The sequence below is a fragment of the Lepus europaeus genome, chromosome 13 (genome assembly GCF_033115175.1).
Source record: "Lepus europaeus isolate LE1 chromosome 13, mLepTim1.pri, whole genome shotgun sequence".
NCBI classification, from domain to species: domain Eukaryota; kingdom Metazoa; phylum Chordata; class Mammalia; order Lagomorpha; family Leporidae; genus Lepus; species Lepus europaeus.
Window position 1 is genome coordinate 51190031 of NC_084839.1, and position 22248 is coordinate 51212278.

Below are 22248 nucleotides of genomic sequence, written 5' to 3' on the forward strand. Positions count from 1 at the left end.
TGGGAAAGCAGCAGATGATGGCCCAAGTACTATGAATTCTGTGACCTATGTGGGAAACCCAGATGGAGTTCCATGCTCCTGACTGTGGCCTGACCCAGCACTGGGTGGCTGTAGTGACCATTTGGGAAGTGAACCAGTGGATGGACGATCTACGTCTCCTACCTTCCCTCTCTCTCCCTTTTCCCCTACCATGTCACTCTGCCTTTCAAATAAATAAATCTTTTAAGAAAAACATTTAGAAGTCACTTGTTTTCCTCCATTAAAAACTTTTTTAAAAATTCGATTGATTAGATTGATTAATTTGACAGAGGGAAAGATGTTTGATTTTCCTGGCATGAATTCCTTCCCCAGTTCATGGACACTGTGCTGACAAATACATCCAGCTGTGTGGTCCAGTCAATTGTTCTGTGCCTGTTGCATTAAGTTTACTGTCTGATAAGAGCTGGATGTTTGTGTCTTCTTCAGGCCCCTGCCAAATTCATATGTCATAGCCCCAGCTCCCAAGGTGCTTGTGTTTGGAGATAGGCTCTTTATGGAAGTAGTTACGGTTAAAAGTCCAAAATGATGGGGACTGATCTGGTACAATTTGCGTCCTTCGAGAAGAGGGACCAGAGATCTTGCTCTCTGCACATGCATTACATTGAGGGAAGGCCATGTGAGCACACTGAGAAAGTAGCTCTCCCCACGTAGGAAGAGTGCCCTCACCAGAAACCAAAGCAGCTGGTACCTTGATGTTGAACCTGCTAGCCTCCAAAACTGAGGAAAAAAAAACATTGAGCTACCCAGCCTGTAGTATTTTGTTATGGTAACCCAAGCAGGCTAATATTAACCATGCCATTGCTGTATTGTAGCACTGAGTTCTACCTTATCATACCTTGGTGATTAATACCTATGAGATCTTATTACTGCTGTTGTACTCTCTGTGTCCAAAGTTCAAGGTCTGTTATCAGCTAAGGTGTCATCACTCTTCATCTTGACGGTTTTTCTCCTTCTTTGCTTTGAGTTACCAGACAGCTCCTCGAGGCATTTTCCTTGGCAAGCATCCTTACTAATGAAATTTACAGATTAAAGCCTTCTCAAGTCGTTGGTTCCCAAAGAGTCACAGAGTTCTCAGCTTCCGTGACAGCATAACTATTTTTCTAGTGCTTTAAACCCCGCCCAGAAAACCAAATTCTACCCTGCAAATAGCTAGCTGATTGCTTCCCACAGCCTCCTTCCCTTCCACGTCTGGGTCCTTCCACCAGACAGAGAAGTTTCAGTACCACCGGGTCGTTGATGTTGTAAATCCTTCAGTGCTTCAAGTCCTCAACGTTTCTTCTCAGAGGCTTTGGAGAATGGCTCTGCAGAGAGGAACCTTGGCTCTACAGATGGAGAAGCCGTGTTCGAGGTGTGGTGCAGTGGGGCGAGGCCGTGTGACTGTCGGCAGCCTCTCGGGCGTTTCTTAAGCGAACTGTGGCTGACAGCGGTGCCCTAGAGACACACTCGCTGCTCTGACCATGTCACCCAACCTTTGATGATTCAATGTGAGAGGAGGGTTGTGGTGTCGCGGCAGGTCCCGGTGGGCTTCACGGAGGACAGGGTGACGTGATGGCCCAGGAGAGCAGCTCATCCAGAGGGCTGTGCCATGTCTTCAAGCAGTCCCCTTCAGGGCCCTGATGGGAGCCTCCAAGCACCCCTCCTCCCAAGACAACAGATGGCTTCTTGGAACCTTCCGGTAACTCTGAATTCCCTTTACTGGTCCATGGAGCACTCACCTCATTCCTAGCCTGAGAGTCTTGAATCACCCCTGCTGGAAGAATCTTGACTTGGTCGAATAATGTCCGTGGCCCAGAATTTTTTCCATTTTCTCCTCTGTGTCACTTTTTTTTCCTTCTACGACCAGATTCTGATCCCCTTACAGTTTCTTCTCCCTTGGTCCCTTCTTTGTGGATTCTCTTCTATTCTACCTGGGAACTCTGTGTCCCTTCTTATAAGTAAGGGTGTAGAGAGGAACCTTTCTCAAGCTTTTCTGCTTTTCTTTGCAGAACCCAGCCTGCATTTGCAGCAGGTATGCAGGGTAAGGCACTGCTCACCAGGGCACCCGGCTGCAGCCGCGTTGGCTGTTGCTTTTCCCAGGGATCTCACATGGCCACACAGCGTTTCCCTTGGAAAGTCGGATTTTGCTCTGCTTACTTGCTGGCCCGCAGCTCTGGAGGGCTTCCTAGAAATGCTTCCTGCCTGATTGCTGCACTAAGCTTCCTCGACTCAGCCCCCTGCGGACGCGTGGCCGATTGCACCAGGCTGCCAGAGCGGGGCTGGCAGGATACAGGGAGCTCTTGAGCAAGGGAACTTCAAAGTCACGTACTTTCCCGCACCTGTTTGCCGCTGTGTGTCGGAGCTGGTGTCAGGTTCTCCATGCCGCTCCAAAGCCCTCTGGAAACCTCTCATCACTGACGGCCCTTTCCTTACCGGTGGCCCTCTCCTGACCTTGGAGAGCTCGCTGTCTTCCCATATTGCGTAAGGTAGTCCCTGGGAGTCTCTGAGAAGATGGAAAATGTCTCTTCAAGTGCTCCCACTGGAGCTGTTTTTGTTTTCCCCAGCCTATGGCTCATGAGCCAAGAATGAAAGCTCTTTCTGGCTCTAGCTTCGGCTTCCTGAGCTTGTCAGCACTGCCCTGGCGTGAGCTGTAGGTTCACGTTCCATACCCCACCCCTGCACGTGCTGTGGCCTGGCCACCCCACTCCAGAGGCTTTCGGTAGTCACCGATAACTTGGGTTGTGTCTACCTGGTTGTATTTGTTTGAAGTGCTCACTTTGTCTCTAAATCGGTTTGTGGGCATTCGTAGTGTGAGAAACGGTCACTGCTCTCCCTGGAGCAAACCGTGCTGTGTGTTTCAAATCCTAGTTGAGGCCCCGGATTAGAAGAGGTGCCTTGCTGATGCTCTTGTGTCACAGCCTGGGGCGCGCCTGGGAAGACTTGGGAGCTCAGCTGTCAGCCAGGCGCTCCGTCAGGAGTTCACACCGGAGACTGGTGGAGATTGCACGTTGGATTTATAAGAGCAACAGAAACAAGCTTCTTATAGGGCTTTAGGCTCCCAGAAACAAATTCTGTAATCTAACATCTCACTCATGCCCTTGAAATATATTGAAGACCTATTATGAGCCCCAAACATGAGCCCCAGATACTGTTTTAGAAAAGAGAGAGGAGAGGCCAGCGCCGCGGCTCACTAGGCTAATCTTCCGCCTGCGGCATCGGCACACCGGGTTCTAGTCCCGGTCGGGGCGTGGGATTCTGTCCAGGTTGCTCCTCTTCCAGTCCAGCTCTCTGCTGTGGCCCGGGAAGGCAGTGGGGGATGGCCCAAGTGCTTGGGCCCTGCACCTGCATGGGAGACCAGGAGAAAGCACCTGGTTCTTGGCTTTGGGTCAGCACAGCACACCAGCCGCGATGCGCCAGCCATAGTGGCTACTTGGGGGGTAAACCAACGGAAAAAGGAAGACCTTTGTCTCTCTCTTTCTCACTGTCTAACTCTGCCTTTCACAAAATTAATTAATTAATTAATTAAAAAAAGAAAAGAGAGAGGAGAGATAGCCCTTAGCACAAGCACTCATGGAGCTTACCTTCTAGGGAATTGCTGCATAAGTGAATGGTTTGGTCTGTATCTGGTAGAAACCAGAATTGACGTGTACAGTAGCCCAGTGACTGGAAGCTTGAGAGCCTGGCTGGAGTAATCATTAGTTTCTGGCTTTCAGGGACAGCACGCGAGATTCAAGAAGTACGTGGGGCACAGTGCGCACGTCACCAACGTGAGATGGCTGCACAACGACTCTGTGCTGCTCACTGTGGGTGGTGCCGACACAGCCTTGATGATCTGGACCAGGGAGTTTGTGGGGACCCAGGAGAGCAAGCTGGTGGACAGTGAGGAGTCAGACACCGATGCAGAGGAGGATGGAGGTGAGCCCCAGCCTGCCACGTGCCCCTTCTGCCTGCCGCATTTCCTGCACCTGCTGCTGAACCATGGCAAGCCGATTCACCTCTCCCCCAACTTGTCTGTGTTGCTTGAGGCTATGACAGCGATGTGGCTCGAGAAAAGGCTGTGGACTACACCACCAAGATCTATGCCGTGAGCATCCGGGAGATGGAAGGCACCAAACCACACCAGCAGAGGAAAGAAGTCTCCATGGAAGAAAGGTATGGTGTTGCCAGGTTTGTCAGCTTTTGTTGTACCTGACAGCAAGAAACGTTAACATAGTCCATTTCCTTTGCCCTCCAAGTTACTACCTGAGCAAATCTGCATGGAGTCTTAAGCTGTACACTGGCTAAAGCTGGGGAAATTGCCCGGTGCACAGAATTCATGGCAAAAGGTAGATTGTGCTTTGCATAGGTGTTTTTTGGGATATGCCATGAGTGGATGGGAAATTTGGTTGGACCAGACTTCACCTTACCTGTGCCGATTAAAGGCATGGCAGAGAGGGCGACTTCTAAGGTCGTACAAGGATATTTGTGGCTTTGTGTTATTTGTGAAAACTGTCAGAACTTTGTGCTCCGTCCCTTGCTGTACTCCCTCTGACTTTGTCTTCAGGTGCCTACATTGGTTCACGTGAGTGCCGCAATTCTAGGCCTAACTCATTGGATTTTGTTGCCTTGAATGTTCTTCATAGAAAGAGGGTTTTCAAGATGTTAGGCCTATTTGATATGCTATTCAAAGTATTGCTCATTTGTCAAACACTTCAGTAATTTTGAAAGAGAAAAGCCTATGGATACTACAGTTACTTATTTTACCGTATGCATACCGAGGGCAGATAAACATCAAATACAAAGTCTAATATTGAAAGAATTTCATGGGTCTCAAAAATGGTTTAAGCATTTTCTGTGGGGTCTTCACCTTGGGGCGAGTGCCATGTTCAGGATTACACTAGACCCATGATGTGTGGTTTATAAGATTCAAGTCATTTGCATTTGCTATGGCTTCCTGCCTAATAAGAACTACTTAATACCTCCCATCTCTCACCTCCTACTGTTAGTGGGGCTCGATACACAAAGAAATAAAATGGAATTTCTCCTGCAGCTTCAGTTCAGAGCGAGTTGTTAAGAGAAGCTTGGTAAATGGTGGGTGTGCTTCTGGCAGCACTGACGCTGATGTGAAAAGGCCCTAATTTTCCCCTTGCCTCTTTGTTAGACATCACTGTGAAGGTTTGGAGTTCTCTTTTGATTAAAAACAAATTACAGGGATTTTTCTGCCATGGTCTGTAGAGTACATTTTCTTTTACTTGCAATTGATTTTAAGAAGAAAATAACTTTGAAGAATTTAAGAAGTAAGAAAAGAAAGAACCATATGCACACAAGTGCATGAATAGGCCTCCCGCTTAAGTAAGCCGCTCTAAAAAAATTTGGCCTAAATTAAACATTCTTTTGGAAAAAAAAGCAAAACATGATCCAGCCTTTCTACTTTAACATCCTGTTATGGAGTGAGTTGACATGGCTGTCATTCTAAGGTGGTTTCTGGTTGAGTTCTCCAACCCAGTGGTGTATCCCGCTGAGATTTAGACGAGGCCCTAAAACACCATTGTCAAACCAAAATCCTACACCCCAAACACTACAGTTGATTTCATATCTAAACCATGGCTCATCTAAACCTCTCCTGGTTTCATTATTCCTTTGGACAGGTCTGTACGAATCTTAGGCTGCTCTATTCAGGAAAATGTGTGAGTCGTAAAGGCGGAGAGGACCCTAAGGAGGGTTTCCCATTTTAAAAGGCAGACTTTTGAAGTTATGTCAATTTATTTCATCTCACCATATTGGAAACGTATTAGAATACACTAGATGGACTCTTTGCTTTTTCTTTTTTCACAAAAGGAAAAACCATGCTTTGTAGTACTGTGAGATCCAGGGGTTGGCATGTCAGTATGTGGCTGGCATTGTAAAAAATAATTCACACCAGGATGTAGTAAAGACAGCTCTAAGATAAATATAGGGTCTAGGGGGATAATGAAGCCTTTTCTGTTGAAGGCAACTTCCCTGACAACTCGAACGCCTTGACGGCATCAGCTTCCAGAGGGAGGCGTAACCAGAGATTACTCTGCCAGCTGCACAGCGGGACCACTCCAGGCAGGGGCGAGCCAGGGAGCAACAGTGGATGATGATTGACTCAACAGCCTTCCCAGAGGCTAATCATAATCAGAACCAAGAGCAAGCAGTCTCCACTTGTCCTGGTCAGTCATTTTAGGGGAGCCTCAACCTCAGATCTGACTTTTCTGCACCCCAAAAAAGAAATGCCAGGCAAAGTGGGGTATTGGGAGAATTGGAGAGCACAAGATGCGTGATAGACTGTGTGGAGCAGGACTGGGGTGGGGAAGACTGGACGAGAAGTGACGGGACACAGCACACCTCAGTCCTCAGCTCCGACACCAGCCTGGTTTTGTGGGCTCCAGCATCCTGGGATTGACAGAAGAGTAGACATAAAGATGGTCTGAGTGCCTCAGACCTCAGGGGCCAGGAAAGCAAGCGGCAGACAGCTTCTCTCTGGGAGAGTTCAGGACTGTCAGCCGACAGTCCTGCTCTTTCAAGAAACAGGAGCTGGCCTTGGCCTTGTCGTTCCTTGTGCGGATACGTGCATATCTGAATAACTGGGCTGAGACATGCACCACCAAGACTAACAGGAGACGAGACTTCAAAGACCAACAGGAGATAGGGAACAGCTACTCCATGCAGGGACCTATTTGGCTTCTTAGCAATCTTTCAGGCAGTTTTGCCTGTGGTTTACATCCTTTTCCATCCATTGAAAAGCAGATAGAAACTGTGAGATGAAGGCACCATCTGTCATGTTGAGAAAAATGTCTTGCAGGCAGCTGTACATTATGCATCAATCATTTTTTAAGCAACTGACTTCCTAATTCCAAAATTTTAAAGTAGTCATGGGTTGTTTCTAATTAGATTCAGTTATTTGATTTTAAAATGGCTGTGAGATTGTAGATTGTACTTGCTTGTACCATTTTTAACACATTGCGACTTCTTAGTCTTCAGATGTCATATGATCTTCAGTTTCAATCTTTTGAGAAGTGGCAAAGTTGAGGGAAAAAAAATTGTAATTTCTCACAAAAGAATACTGGCCTGTCCTTCCCAGCTGTGTAATTGGTTTTGGGTGTTTATCCTGCGTTCTGGTCCCCCCGTCCCACGCCAGCTCACCGGGTTGCCCTGTCTCCTTGACCTGGAGTTGTCTGGCTAGTCCCCGGGCACGGGTGAACCCTGGGTGATCCTGCTGCTCAGCTGAGGGAAGTCACGAAGGCTGCTCTAATTTCGGGCACTCGTGTTCTCACTCCTCCTCGGGATACGCAGGGCTGTCCCCGCGCTGCTCTCCTCCTGCCCCAGCTGACTCGGTTCTAATTTTGGTCGGCAGGCATCTTTCTAATCCCCTGCCCCAACTTCTCAAGTTTCCGACTCCAACCTGACACACTCCTGCTCCCAGATTTTGACTTCATCCCCTGCCTTGGCTTATCGGCCGTAAAGTAATGGCAGATGGGTTCATCTGCAGACATAAAGTATTTAACAGATATTTAAAATGTTGAGATGTTCCTTTTCAAAAAAAAAAAAGGAAGTAGGGAAAGTTTTTCAGAACAGTTTAAGGTAGTAAAAATGCTACCATCATGAGCACCAAGAGTGATGCACACACCCTGCGCTCTGACTTCAGCAAAAGCAGCTCTTCCCTCGAACTCATCAGGTGACAAAATCCCCAATGTTGTCTCAGGGCCGAATTGCTAGAGTTGCCTGTAAAATGGAGGTCTTTCTCTTACCACATTGCTGTAATCACACCTAGTTTGTCTATCGTGTTTTGATTTTACAGTGTACGGCTTTTCAAGGGGGTTACCCAACCCAGACTGGCATGAGTCAGGAAGCACACAGCTGTAAATGCGGGAATGGACAACTCTGGTGTCGCTGGAGTGAGGACTCCGGCTTGCGCCAGGGTTCTGCTCTCTGGCCATTTCTCCATCCCTTCTCTGGCTGTGGCAGTTCGAGGGGCAGTAGCTGTGCTCCCCTGACCTTACATTTTGTGCAGCCCCAAAATCGGCAGGGACTGATTCCTTAATCCTTGCTAATGACCTGGGATGGCCTATTGGCTCTGGTGGTTCACATGGCTACCCTTGAACCAATCACTAAGGCCTAAGAGGGGAATAAAAAAGAGCTTTGATGAACTATTCCAAAGAAAAGAATCATATCCCACCTATAAACTAGCAATGTAGTCACCTCCTGCAGAACCAAAACTCCAGAGCTGGTATCGAAACTAGGACGATTGATTTCTACAAGGACCCAGAACAGCAGATTGTCCTGTGGCCAGCCACAGCGTTAGCATGTAAACAAGGCCGAGGTAAAGAGAGCACAGAATGAGGATAATTTTCTAAACACCACTTTGAAGGAGAGAGAACAACATGGAATAAGCAGTGGTCCCTGATCCCTGCCTGTATTATCCTCAGCTGATAAGATACGAAAGGATTGCCAGCCTTGCCTTGTGTATTTTTTTTATTTTTTACCTTTTTAAAAAGATTTATTTATTTACTTGAAAGTCAGAGTTACACAGAGAGAGAAGAGGCAGAGAGAGAGAGAGGTCTTCCATCCACTGGTTCACTTCCCAACTGGCCGCAATGGCCGGAACTGCACCCATCCAAAGCCAGGAGCCAGGAGCTTCTTCTGGGTCTCCCACGTGGGTGCAGGGGTCCAAGGACTTGGGCCATCTTCTACTGCTTTCCCAGGCCATAGCAGAGAGCTGGATAGGAAATGGAGCAGCCGGGTCTTCCACTGGCACCCATAAGGAATGCCGGCGCTTCAGGCCAAGGTGTTAACCCAATGTGCAACAGTGCCGACCCCTACCTTGTATATGTTTTATACAGCAGCACAGTGATAAGAATATTGGAGGAGCCAGAGCTCTGGCGCGGAGGGTTATGCTGCTGTCTGCAGTGCTAGCATCCCGGATGGATGCTGGTTGAAGTCCCAGCTGCTTCTCTTCTGATCCATGTCCCTGCTGATGTGCCTGGGAAAGCAACCAAGGATGGCCCAAGTGCTTGGGCCCTAGCACGCACGTGGGAGACCTGGAGAAAGCTTCTGGCTTCAGCCAGGCCAGCAGATGGAGGATCTCTCTGTCTGTCCTCTCTCTGTGTGACTCTGCATTTCTCCTCTGCTTTCTCAGACTTAATAGCAGGCAGCCGGATTGGAAGTGAAATCATCAGGTTGGGATCAGTGTTGTGGTGCAGTGGTTAAGCCACAGCCTAGCCTACAGCGCCAGCATCCCCTTATGGGTGCTGGTTTGAATCCTGGCGACTCCACTTCCCATCCAGCTCCCTGCTAATGTGACCAGAAAAGAAATGGAGGATGTCCCAAATGCTTGGGTCCCTGCACCCAACTGGAAGACCTGGAAGAAGCTCCTGGCTCCTGGCTTCAGCCTAGCCCAGCTCTGGCCATTGTAGCCATTTAGGGAGTGAACTATTGGATGGAAGACCAGACCTCTCTCTGTGTCTCTCCCACTCTCTCTGAAACTCTACCTTGAAAACCAAGTGATAAGGTTATCTTGATATTTTTAATTTAACTCTCTTTTTTGCCTTGTTTTAATAGGGGCTCTGTACCATGTGTTACAGCTTTAAGTTTCTAAAGATGATATTGTACAGCATTGTCCAAAACTTTAAAATATTTTTCTTTTCTTGTTTGACTCTTGGCTCAAGCTGCCTAAAGTGGGCTTCAAAGAATTCAAAAATATAGGCCGTGTAGTATCTACTTATGGCGGAGTTTTATAAAACTGATTGGAAGAGGAATGATCTATGTGTTCCAAGGTTGGCCTTAGCTCTTTATGTCAGCCGTGGCCCCAGGAGAGAGCCAGTGATCTGAAAAGGCGGTAACTGGGGTGCCATTGTCCATGGTATGGGCGGGGTTAAGTGAAACCATGATGGGTGGGGACACACCCTAGGGTGGGGACACACCCTAGGGTAGGAACAGCAAGAAGCCATTGCCACAAGAGCCAGGGAAGAAAGCCCTTGCCAGAAGTGGGGGAAATGGCTGTGGAAGAGGCCGCCATAGAGGAGCTGAGCCCGGGGAGAGGAGCGAAGGCAGCCAGCCTGAGACCCAGCCAGGAGGGAATACCTGGCCCAGAAGCTTCCCTCTCATCTGCCAGTGCTCATCTCCAGAGGTTGGAATCTTCACATTACGAAACAAGCAGAAATTAGAAACTTAAAGTATTAGAGATGTGTGGTGTCGATCGCTGCATCTTTGCAGGGATCGGTTCTGGTGCAACCCCAGTGTTGCCTTCTGTGATGACTGTGACCTCCACAGGGGTGAGTCACAAAGGCGCTTTCTTCTTGGTCGTGCGTAGATAGGGGCCAGTAATGTGATACGAGGGATGTGGTCTTTTACTGAAATCCCAGCGAGCTAACCAGGCATTATTCTTCCTACCTACGCTTGGTCAGGCCGCGGTTGGTAGTTTATTTTGAAATGGCTGCCATTTGACATGGGTGTCCCATAACTGCATAGACTGACAATCTGCAGGGGGAGTGGTAATCGTGGAGATTTTTTTTTTTTTTGACAGGCAGAGTGGACAGTGAGAGAGAGACAGAGAGAAAGGTCTTCCTTTTTGCCGTTGGTTCACCCTCCAGTGGCCGCCGCGGCCAGCGCACTGCAGCCGGTGCACTGTGCCGATCCAAAGCCAGGAGCCAGGTGCTTCTCCTGGTCTCCCATGTGGATGCAGGGCCCAAGGACTTGGGCCATCCTCCACTGCCTTCCCAGGCCACAGCAGAGAGCTGGCCTGGAAGAGGGGCAACTGGGACAGAATCTGGCACCCCGACCGGGACTAGAACCTGGTGTGCCGGCGCTGCAAGGCGGAGGATTAGCCTATTGAGCCGCGGCGCCAGCCCCATGGAGGAGATTTTTATTTGCTATATTCATTTGGAGCCTTCAGTCAGACCAAAAAACCTAGCTCTATAATGACAAGATACTGAATAAACATTTAATGGAAATTGGCATATTGATATTCACTAACATTTATTTTTTAAGTGGCTGCACTGGCCTAGAGATTCTTTCCTGCATACAGGAATCTCTATTATTTTTCAAGGTCCTTTATTAGCAAATGCTGAGGCTGGCCACGTTAGCTCTCTACTCAGGAATAAATAGAATATGGTACTTCACACTCTGTGTCCATAACATAGATACACACCATGTGTATCCCATGTGTATCTATACCATAATTATTTTGCTTATAATATTTGCGCTCTATTACTAAAAGGAGAGGTTCACACTCAGAATCATCCCCCCAACTCCCATCTTCACATTCAGAAGCTGTGTAACTTAGGGCTGTAAACCACACTGACCCACAGCATACTTTGTCTTTCCTCAAAGGGTCCTTGTACTTGCTTCCAGCCTCTCCTGCTTATCTCAGGCTGAAAAGGTTATCTCTCCCCTACAAATTTTTTGAAATAAAAAAGGTGTTTTTTTGTTTGTTTGTTTAATGATTTTATTTATTTATTTGAGAGGCAGAGTTACAGAGAGAGGGTGAGACAGAGAGGTGTTGAATCTACTGGTTCACTCCCCAAATGGCCACAACGGTTGGAGCTGGGCCTATCTGAAGCCAGGAGCCAGGAGCTTCTTCTGTGTCTTCCATGTGGGTCCAAGGGTCCAAGGACTTGGACCAACTTCTACTGCTTTCCCAGGCCAAAGGCAGAGAACTGGATTGGAAGAGGAGCAGCTGGGACATGAACTGGCACCCATATGGGACTCCGGCACCACAGATGGAGGCTTAGCCTACTATGCCATAGCGCCGGCCCCAAAGTTAATTTTTGAATTAATTAATTAATTTATTTATTTATTTATTTAGACAGGCAGAGTGGACAGTGAGAGAGACACAGAGAAAGGTCTTCCTTTTCTGTTGGTTCACCCCTCAGTGGCTGGCGCACCGCGCTGATCCGAAACCAGGAGCCAGGTGCTTCTCCTGGTCTCCCATGTGGGTGCAGGGCCCAAGCACTTGGGCCATCCTCCACTGCACTTCCGGGCCACAGCAGAGAGATGGACTGGAAGAGGAGCAACTGGGACAGAATCTGGCACCCCGACCTGGGTGCCGACGCCGCAGGCGGAGGATTAGTCTAATGAGCCGCGGCACTGGTCCAAAGTTAATTTTTAACACTTAAATTGTATTGTCTGAGCTCTGGTTTAACATAGTTCACTTCTGAATTATGGATAATTCTAGAAATAGGGTATTTGTAGCTTTAGTCAGATATATTTAATTTAATTTAATTATTTGTCAGATATTTAATTGGGACAATCAGCTGTTTTACCTAGGGAGATGACATGTAAACAAGCTTCAAGAACAGTGTTCCACATGCTCCACCAGTGAAGTTGTCCATGTTAATTACTACTATTTGTTTTCCAGAGAAGGGGTCCCTCATACAATGAGTAAGTCATTTTAAAAATTCTTGTTCTCTGACCACCACATTTGCTGTTCTTTGCTCCTAAATGACAGAGTTCCATGATCCAGCTGCCTGTGAGGGGTAGTCCACATGTGAGAGTATTTCAAAAAGTCTGTGGAAAATCCAAAAGAGAAGTTTATTTTGATATAAAAATGTTTAAATCCATGCAGAGTGTTTGCAGAATACACATTTTCTATGAATATTTTGAATATACCTCTCATTTGTAAATAGAAATCCTCACAGATAAATCTTTAACACAGAAGCAGTCTCTCTGGGACATTTTTAAAGGCAAAAGTCAGTTAATGATGGGGTTTTATATTGAATTTGTTAGTATTCTCATTACCTCTCCAACAGTTGAAGCCTCTGTTGTTGTTCAATTCCCCTTGGTTGGTTGGTTTGTTATTTGGTTCTTTCTGTCAAGAAGATTTGGCTCAATGAGAGTCAAAATGAAATTCAGCTCCTTTGGGGTTTCTTCTTACATATAAAACTTCAGTTGCGTCTAAAGTTTATCTCAAAAGTAGCTTTCGACATTCTGGCAAAGCCTTGAAGACATTCTATACATCAACGCTGCTTCTGACACCAGTCTGACACCTCATGATAGGACAGTGGTGTGAATGTTGGGAAGATGGAAAGGTAGCAGTACAAAATTTAGAAAATCTAAGTTTCTTTACTTGGGGATACATGGAAAGCTATAGATACTCATTTGATTACACAACACAGGGGCTAACAGCTTTCCTCACACAACATTAAGGTTTCCCAGTTTGCAGCAGGTCCCAGTGAAATATAAAACCATGCTTATGAGAATTTTTCCAAGCAAAGAGGTTTTCTTTAATATTTTATGCCTTTCTATCTCTTACTGAAACATTTAGGAGAATCTGACTACATGGCCACCAGTTTAGGGAGGTATGAGTAACTCCTAAAAAAATTTTTCTTAAAGATTGATTGTGGCTGGCGCCGTGGCTTAACAGGCTAATCCTCCGCATTGCGGCGCCAGCACACCAGGTTCTAGTCCTGGTTGGGGCGCCAGAGTCTATCCCGGTTGCCCCTCTTCCAGGCCAGCTCTCTGCTGTGGCCCGGGAAGGCAGTGGAGGATGGCCCAAGTCCTTGGGCCCTGCACCCGCATGGGAGACCAGGAGAAGTACCTGGCTCCTGGCTTCGGATCAGCAAGATGCGCCGGCCGCAGCAGCCATTGGAGGGTGAAACAACAGCAAAAAGGAAGACCTTTCTCTCTGTCTCTCTTTCTCTCTCTCTCAGTATCCACTCTGCCTGTCAAAAAGAAAAAAAAAAGAGAGAGAGAGAGAGAAAAAGATTGTTTGATTTGAAAGGTATAGGGAGGGGAGGAGAGAGGGAGAGAGAGATACCTTCCGTCTGCTGGTTTACTCCCCAAATGGTCACAACAACAAGGGCTAGGCCAGGCTGAAGCCAGGAGCCAGGAATGCTATCCAAGTCTCCCACATGGGTGACAAAGGCTAAGTACTCGGACCATCACCTGTCAACCCCCTTGGTTTGTTAGGAGGAAGCAGGATTGGAAGTGAAACAGCCAGAACTCTCACTGGTACTCCAGTAGGGGATGCTGGCATCTCAAGCAGTTGCTTAACCTGCTGCACCATGACACCAGCCCCCTAAAATCCCAATTCTAACACACTTCAGCTTGTCTGTCTACCTCGAGGTTAGAGATACTGACTTTGCCCCAAGAGAACCCTGGCCCAGCAGGCCCAGGCTTCAGGCTCTCTGAGGCTCTCTCCTGCAGAGTAGAATGGGTTCTTTGATTATCCCCCTGACTTGTATCTGTTTTGCCCTCTAAGCTCATCCCTGGTTAAGCTTGTTCTCTGGGCATGATTCTGAGATTGGCAGAAGCCTTTCCTAGGGCTTCGCTTCTTTGTTTCTCTACTATCCCACTCCTGTTAGTTGGAAGCCTGGGGATTGCATTAGGAATTGAACGGTCATAGGCCCTTGTTGTTAATCAGGTTTTGGGCTGTTTATAACTCCCTCTTCTCCCATCCAGGACATAAACTCTGTGAAGGTAACATTTCTTTACTTATAAACTACTTTATGTCTGAAGTCAAGAACAGACGAATAAACTCCTTAATAAGGTTTCAGTTCCGTCCCAGTCACTGATGCTTACGGACTAGCTATGAAATGGGAGGCTTTGGTAATACCTTGTCTTTTTTTTTTTTTTTAACTTTTATTTAATGAATATAAATTTCCAGTATACAGCTTATGGATTACAATGGCTTCCTCCTCCCATAACTTCCCTCCCACCTGCAACCCTCCCCTCTCCCGCTCCCTCTCCCCTTCCATTTGCATCAAGATTCATTTTCACTTCTCTTTATATACAGAAGATCAATTTAGTATAAAGATTTCAACAGTTTGCACCCACATAGAAACACAAAGTGAAACATACTGTTTGAGTACTAGTTATAGCATTAAATCAAAATGTACAGCACATTAAGGACAGAGATCCCACATGAGGAGCAAGTGCACAGTAGCTCCTGTTGTTGACCCAACAAATTGACACTATAGTTTATGGCACCAGTAACTACCCTAGGCTGTCGTCATGAGTTGCCAAGGCTATGGAAGCCTTCCAAGTTTGCCGACTCTGATCATATTTAGACAAGGTCATAAAAGACAGGGTGAGGATAGTAACCAATGATCCTAAGAGTGGCATTTACCAGGTTTGAACAATTATACAGCATTAAGTGGGGAAGAGGACCATCAATACACACAGGTGGGGAGTAGAGCCATTGGTGGTAGAGTAGAGGTTATGATTACAAAGGAATGAGGCGCAAGTATGCTAGACAGGGTCTAGAACAAAGGACAGAGTCATTATTAGAAGAGCTAAGAAAGGTGCTGTCTAAGCTACAATTAAGTTTTCTGATTGAGAGGCAAATAGAACCTGATAGAAGGGGCTTGATAATAATCTGGTGGGCTTTAGGCCTTGTAAATTCAGAGGCCCAGAGCTATCTATCTCTTCACATGGGGTATATCCTAAGGGAGGTGTGAACCTCCTAGGGGAAGGCACTCTGTTGACTTTCATTACTTGGCTGGCCTGGGAGGAGAGCTGGCCAGGTAAAGGCAGGGGGCATCTCTAACAAGAAACTTACAGTTCTGCCTGCAATGTTGCTGACCCTACTTGGCCGTCCCCTCAGCTGCAATGGTCACTTTGGAAGTTGGGCTGAGTGAAGGGCTTTTCAGCTTAGAGCCAATAAGATCTGTGGCTCTGACCTGGGCATCCTTCGACTCCAGGGCAGGTCCATTTCCAGTGATCCAACTCTTGGCAGAGCTGCCAGGGCTCTTCACAAGCTGACTTCTGCTGAAGCCCAGGCTTACCACATTGAAAGCCACTGCAGTGGACTGGCCTGTTGGGTCTCCTTGAGGGCAGATCACTGTACAGATCAGCCATTAATAGGCCTGCCACCCATTGCTTCTGATGCCTAGCTTTCTTTTCCTCCTGGTTTGTGTTAAAGCAGACCAGAGGATGCAAGTCAAGGGAGTGCCCAAGTCCCATCTCTAATCTTCGGTGGCCTGAACTACAAGTCTATAGTCACAGGCATGTTCTGTAGTAGTTTTTCTAAGGTAGACAATGCCCATGAGGAAAATTATATTCTCACTTTAAAACTTTCTTTCCCTTTGGTCTGAAAGGGAGGTTTTTTCTACTTACTGTATACTTCACTGATGGCGAAGAGAATCTAGCTATGAGATTATTATTTAAGTTCTTATTTTGGCTATGCTATTACAGAAAAATGTTAGCCATCTCTTTTATAAGGTCTAAAGATTAAATTGTGCGTCCTACAGATTCCTTCATAATAGAATTAGTTTCCTACCTTGAAGAGAATAGAGAAATGAAAGAACAAGTTGGGCTTAGAATAGAGAAATGAGGGAGCAAGTCCTAGATCGCTTGCTGACAATAGCAATATCACATGAATACTTAGCAAACCGTTTCAACCATTAGATAACAACTTAAGAAAACATTTACCAGAAGGTCCAATGCCTTCTATAAATTTTAAGAATCATGTATTTGAAAACACCTCTTAAATATCTAACATGGTATAGTTTGTTTAACCAATAAACTTAAGCACAACCATATAAAATGTTTTTAGTTTCTTTCTACCAACAAGTTTAAAACATATGATACACAGATTCAGGTCCCACAAATTAAAATGTATCTTTGATTGATTTTAGCAGCTTAAATTTATGGACAATCTTATCTATAAGCCATTTAAAATAAAACTCTTAATAAAATTTCCTATGTGGACATACAATATGTACACACATATAACAAAGCATAGTAGACCAACATAGCAATTTTAATAATAGCTTTTAAAATCTTTAACTCTTTTTGTCGATTGCCAATTGATTTGAATTGCTTTTTGTTTTTAGTAACCTCAGTTAACCATACTTTCTCTCAGTTGGTACTGTTAATACATTATTGGCTTCATCTGTTTACAGAGCCATCCCAAAGTACTGAATACAATAGAAATGGCTGGAAAAAGTCCATAGGAACCTATAGGAGGATAGCTAAACACAGAACCAACAACGCTTTAGTTTTATGAGCAGCAAATCATATATAACTGTGGATGACAAAAGACTTTAAGTCGCCGTGTTTAAAATTATAAACTCATCAACCAACAAGAGGCATTTGCTTACTTCACAGTATTTTTGAAAGCACCTGTAGGATTTTACAGGTATTTAACCCTTTAGGCCTCTGGGGCTTTCTCATTAAGATAACTATCATGTCTAGTAACACAAGATCATTAGACTTTTTAATTCTCAAACATTTGTATTAATAGCATTTTCCATTATAGAAACTTAAAGTTTGGTACCACATCACATCTTGACAGTGCTTCTAATATAATCCAAATAGCCTTATTAGTTGGTGTCTCTATAAGATGAGAGACATAGGTCCTTCGATTTTTTTCAGTTGGGCCCAAACTAGAAAAACCAAAGTCCAGGATTTACTGGAAATTTTAGAGACCAGATTGTTTGAAACTTTGATTTTTTGAATGCCTGTCAAGAATGCCAAGAAGGCTCAAAATCCAAAATATCTGGTTGAAATAAGATTCCTTAAAATCATGATATAACATAGACCAAATTTGATCATTGTTACAAGGTGATTATTCAAATCTTTGAAAATAAGCACATATTTAAATAACCCTTAGCTCTTAATAAAAATTCAGCTGTTTTTGAACAATTAGAATTTAACAGACATCAAGAGAACATAATAGATTACTTTAACACATTGATTTAACAGAGCATCAGAGTTTAATTCTATGTCAAAGAGAGATTGAGCTTCCTGTGATCTTTTGCTGTGAGGTTTCCTTCCTTTACCTTCTTTCATATTGGTGACCATGCTTCTGTGTTTCTGTGTGTAACACATCTTTAAGCATCTTTTGCAGGGCAGGATGAGTGGCAACAAATTCTTTCAGTTTCTGTTTGCTATGAAAAGTCTTAATTTCACCTTCATTCACAAATGAGAGCTTTGCAGGATATAATATTCTGGGCTGGCAGTTTTTCTCTCTTAGTACCTGGGCTATGTCTCGCCATTCCCTTCTAGCTTGTAGGGTTTCTGATGAGAAGTTAGCTGTGAGTCTAATTGGAGATCCTCTGAGAGTAGTCTGACGTTTCTCTCTTGCACATTTTAGAATCTTTTCTTTATGTTTCACTGTGGTGAGTTTGATTACAACATGTCGTGGTGAGGATCTCTCTTGGTCATGTTTATTAGGGGTTCTATAAGCTTCCTGTACTAAGATGCCTCTGTCCTTCTCCAAACCTGGGAAATTTTCTGCTAGTATCTCACTGAAAATGCCTTCTAATCCTTTCTCCCTCTACATGCCTTCAGGAACTCCTAGAACCCGAATGTTGGGTTTTTTAATAGTATCCTGTAGACTCCCGACAATATTTTTTAGATTTTTAATTTCTTCTTCTTTTCTTTGGTTTGCCTGTTTCCTTTCCTGTTCTCTGTCTTCTAAGTCTGATATTCTCTCTTCTGCTTCACCCATTCTATTTTTAAGGCTCTCTAATGTGTTTGTCATTTGATCTATTGGATTCTTCATTTCATTGTGGTTTTTTGTCACTATCACAGTTTCTTGTTCTACTAGTTGTTTCATTTCATTTTGATTCCTCCTTAATATTCCATTTTCATGAGAGAGATTTTCTATCTTGTCCATTAAGGATTTCTGTAGTTCAAGAATTTGTTTTTGAGAACTTCTTAATGTTCTTATCAATTTTTTGAGATCCGCTTCTTGCATTTCTTCGATCTCATCATCTTCATAATCTTGAATTGGGGTGTCTTTTTCATTTGGGGGCGTCATAGTGTCTTCCTTGTTCTTGTTAGCTTGGTTTTTGCGTTTGTTGTTTGGCATGTTGGAGATATTTGGTTTCTTCACTGTGGTGTTGTTTCTTGTTACACTATGGCTCTATATTAAGTGGACTGTCTGCTTTCGGTGGAGCCTTAGAGGCTTGAGATGAGTGTGGACTGAGAGCTGTGTTTGGTTCCTCAGGGTTGAGGGTGTGTCAAAGATGACACTCCCAGGTTAGGTGTGGTACATCGCTCTTTCTTTTTTTGATTCAAAAGGGAAGTAATTCCGCACAGCTGAACGTAATTGGAGGTAGTTAGCAGGCGAGTGATATACCCACAGGAGCCAGAGATTGGAAGCTCTTTCCCAAGGACCACACAGGGAATCTGTGCTGCCCTTGGTGTGGGCTCCAATTCTCCTGCAGTCTCCCACTGGGTTGCCAAGTTAGATGCTAATCTCCTATTATTTCACCCCTCCCCCCAGAGTCAGGTTTTTCTGCTAGGCTCAGGGCCGGTGCAGACCTGAGGTCGCCCTGCTTATGACGTATGTCCAAAATGGCGCCTGCTCTTTGTCTTGCTCGCCTTTGAGAGGTGAGCGGAGAGAGAGAAACTCGTGTCCGTATCGGTCACTTTTTTTTTTCCTCTCTCTCTTCTAGTTAGCCTGGTGAACTTTTCCCCACGGAGTTTCAAGCCTCGTTCCCTCTAGTCTCCTCTTTCCACTTGCCCGCTGGTGTCTCGGGCTATTGAGGTTCGGCTCACCTCACGTTCCAGTGCTGGTGTGTTGAGTCTGCCGCTGGTGTCCCGAACTTGGGCTCCCACGCTCTCCACACAGGTCCACTGTGAATCACTAGTTCCAGAAGAGTTTCCTCTGCTGTTTCTTCCCCTACTCTTCCTTGACCCTGCAGTATCTCCACTTTTATTAACCTGTCTCTCCCCCGGACTAGTAGTGTGCTCCCTTCCTATTCCGCCATCTTGCGGCTCTCGGTAATACCTTGTCTTAAAAATTCATAATACAGCTTGGAGCTTCCTGCCTCAGCATCCTGGCTGTCCTCTAGCCTTGGGTTAGGACCTCACATCTCGCTTCTGCCTTGAGGGAGTTCCAAACATTGGCCTGCCATGGAGAGCCCTCCTCCTCCAGGCTGTATCTGAGTGGCCTTGAGGAAAATGGGCCCCCTTTTCAGGAAAGGAATGTGTGACATTGGATGTTTAGGAACGATCTTGGGTATCAGACAACTCTTTTCAGTCCTATCTATTAGGACTTCTTTCTTCTATGTGGATGGATGAGTAGTGCCTTCGATAGGCTCCATGGAAGAGGACTCACTTCCAGGCACCAGTGTCCGCTTGAAACGCTCACCCACGTCTGGCTGAATGCAGCCACCAGCATCTCATCTTCTCTGAGCAGCCCCATCTGTAGACCTGCAGGTGAGTCAGGGCCCCAGGGTTGCTCCTTCACTGCCTTTCCGTGCTGTGCCCTCCCTGGGTTCTGGGGGGTATCTCCTGGCCCATATTCCAAGCCCCAGCAATGGCAGAGGTGAGTAATGTTCATACAAGAGCCTGGCTGAGTGGGGTTTAGGCATCCCTAGACTTGGAATGGGGTACTGTGTCCCAAGTGGAGTCCTTTTCCCAATTCTCCATCGTGAAGGGTAAAGAAGTTGTCAGCAGCTGCCTTCCAGCACAGAGACAGCTTCTCTCTCTTCCACCTCAGCTCCAAGCTTAGGAAAGGCTGGGGTGGCAGTGCCAGGGTACGATAAGGAGAGCATCTGAATATTCTTATATTAATACTTCAGTCCTTCTGGTATGTACTTCCTCTCAGTCTGCTGCATTTGTTCCTTAGGAAGCCATGGAATTTTGACCAAACCTAAATTAGAAGCAGATTCTGAACCTTTATAAATGGTAGGAACTTTATTCCAGTTGACGGGCTAGCACCAGATGACCCCAGAATTCCACTGTTATGTTAGGGTTTTTTGAAATTTTTTCTTAAATTGTGCTAATGGCTAGATAGATGAAACCTTAAATTGTATCCTCTATTTTGTATACTTTCTGATCTAATTTGAATAGCTCATGAACTTAAAGTCCTGTAAAGGAACCTGTGTACCATGGGTTTATTTAAAAAAAATAAAGGGGAGGGGGATGTTGCTTTTGCAGCTGCCAATTAATAACAATGTTTAATCTTTGGGTCCTTAATCTATGGGTCCATGGCAACAGAATATTTCAAGTACTATCAGATCGTAAACTTTATCTGTAAGACAGTCAGTTCCCCAAGAGTCTTTTCTCTGTCACAGTGCCTTGTACAAGGTGTATAATAAATATTTCTTGAACGAATAGACAGATAGATGAATTTACTTAACTCCTTAATAGTTATTCTGTCCTCATAATGCTCTTTCATTTTCCTGCATCTGTGGCTTAAACTTTGTGGAAAATGATGTGACTCATGTAGAATCTAAGGATGCTCCAACTGATCATAAGACTGCTCTTTTTTTCCAGTCGGTTAGTTATCCATTTTTTTTAATCTTAAGGCAGAGAAGAAACAGAGAGGGATACAGAGACAAAGATTTCCATCCACAGGTTCACTCCACAAATGCCCTCAACAGCTGGGTCGAGCCAGGCAGAAGACGAGTTCTGCATCTGGGTATGCCACTTGGGTGACACAGACCCAAACATCTGAGGTGTCACCTTCTACCTCCCTGGGGTACATATCAGCAGGACGCTGGAGCTGAAGGCAGAGGCAGGACTTGAACCCAGGCACTCTGATAGGGGTTGTGGCTTAGAGCAGTGTTTTAGCCACAGCGCCAGAGGCCTGCCTCAAGACTGTCCCCGAATAAAGGATTTTCTTCATAGCATCTATCTACTAGGTATTGAAATATGTATTCAAATCTATGTAAATAGCCCCAGACAAGAGAATTGAAATGAAGACTGTGTTGTTATAGCCATCACACCCACTTTACATACAGAGAGTGCTGCTTTGTTGGCAGATTTACCGTGAAACAAAGAATGTGCTCTTAAGCGACAGAGTTGAAGACCCCAAAACTGGGGAAGGTTTAGACAGATTTCCTTGAGTGAAACCACCATGTATAAGTAATCCCAGCCTTTCTTCTATCCTTTTATGCCATGTTTAGAGACAGAAATATTGGGAGAGAACCTTCCTCTAGCTCTTTGTTTAAGTGCTGTATGTACCCTGTGCTCTGTGGGAATGAATTCCAGGCTGGCCTGAGGCATGATGAGCAGGGGGAAGCTGGACAGTGCTCCCCTACCTGCCCCATGGATGTGTTGATGGCTTCTCCAGCAGTTTCCTCAGCTCCACAGGCTTGAAAGAGGCCCTTTGTTGTGGTTGGTCAAGAGCTGCTTTGTGGGCTGATATTGTTTGAGTTGCTAAGCAGGTGCAGAGACTTCATCAAAACAGTGAAATCCCGCCTAGAAGCTTGGTCCAGTAAACGGACAGGGACCTCTCGTTCTGTATTTCCATCTTGTTTGTGAGTATGGACTGACTAGAAAGAGGCCGAGTTTGCAGAGAGGCCCCTGGTTGCATGCACATTGCATTGAGGC

The 22248-nt window shown here is 45.5% G+C and overlaps 1 protein-coding gene across 1 annotated transcript in view; it reads left to right on the top strand.

Moving 5' to 3' along the window:
- The window catches only part of EML6 (EMAP like 6), a 297135-nt gene that overhangs the window by 249630 nt on the left and 25257 nt on the right, over positions 1–22248 (top strand). The window contains exons 26-27 of the mRNA XM_062209442.1: positions 3729–3930; positions 4041–4167. Of these exons, the coding sequence (XP_062065426.1) occupies positions 3729–3930; positions 4041–4167 (329 nt within the window). The remainder of the gene's footprint in view (positions 1–3728; positions 3931–4040; positions 4168–22248) is intronic.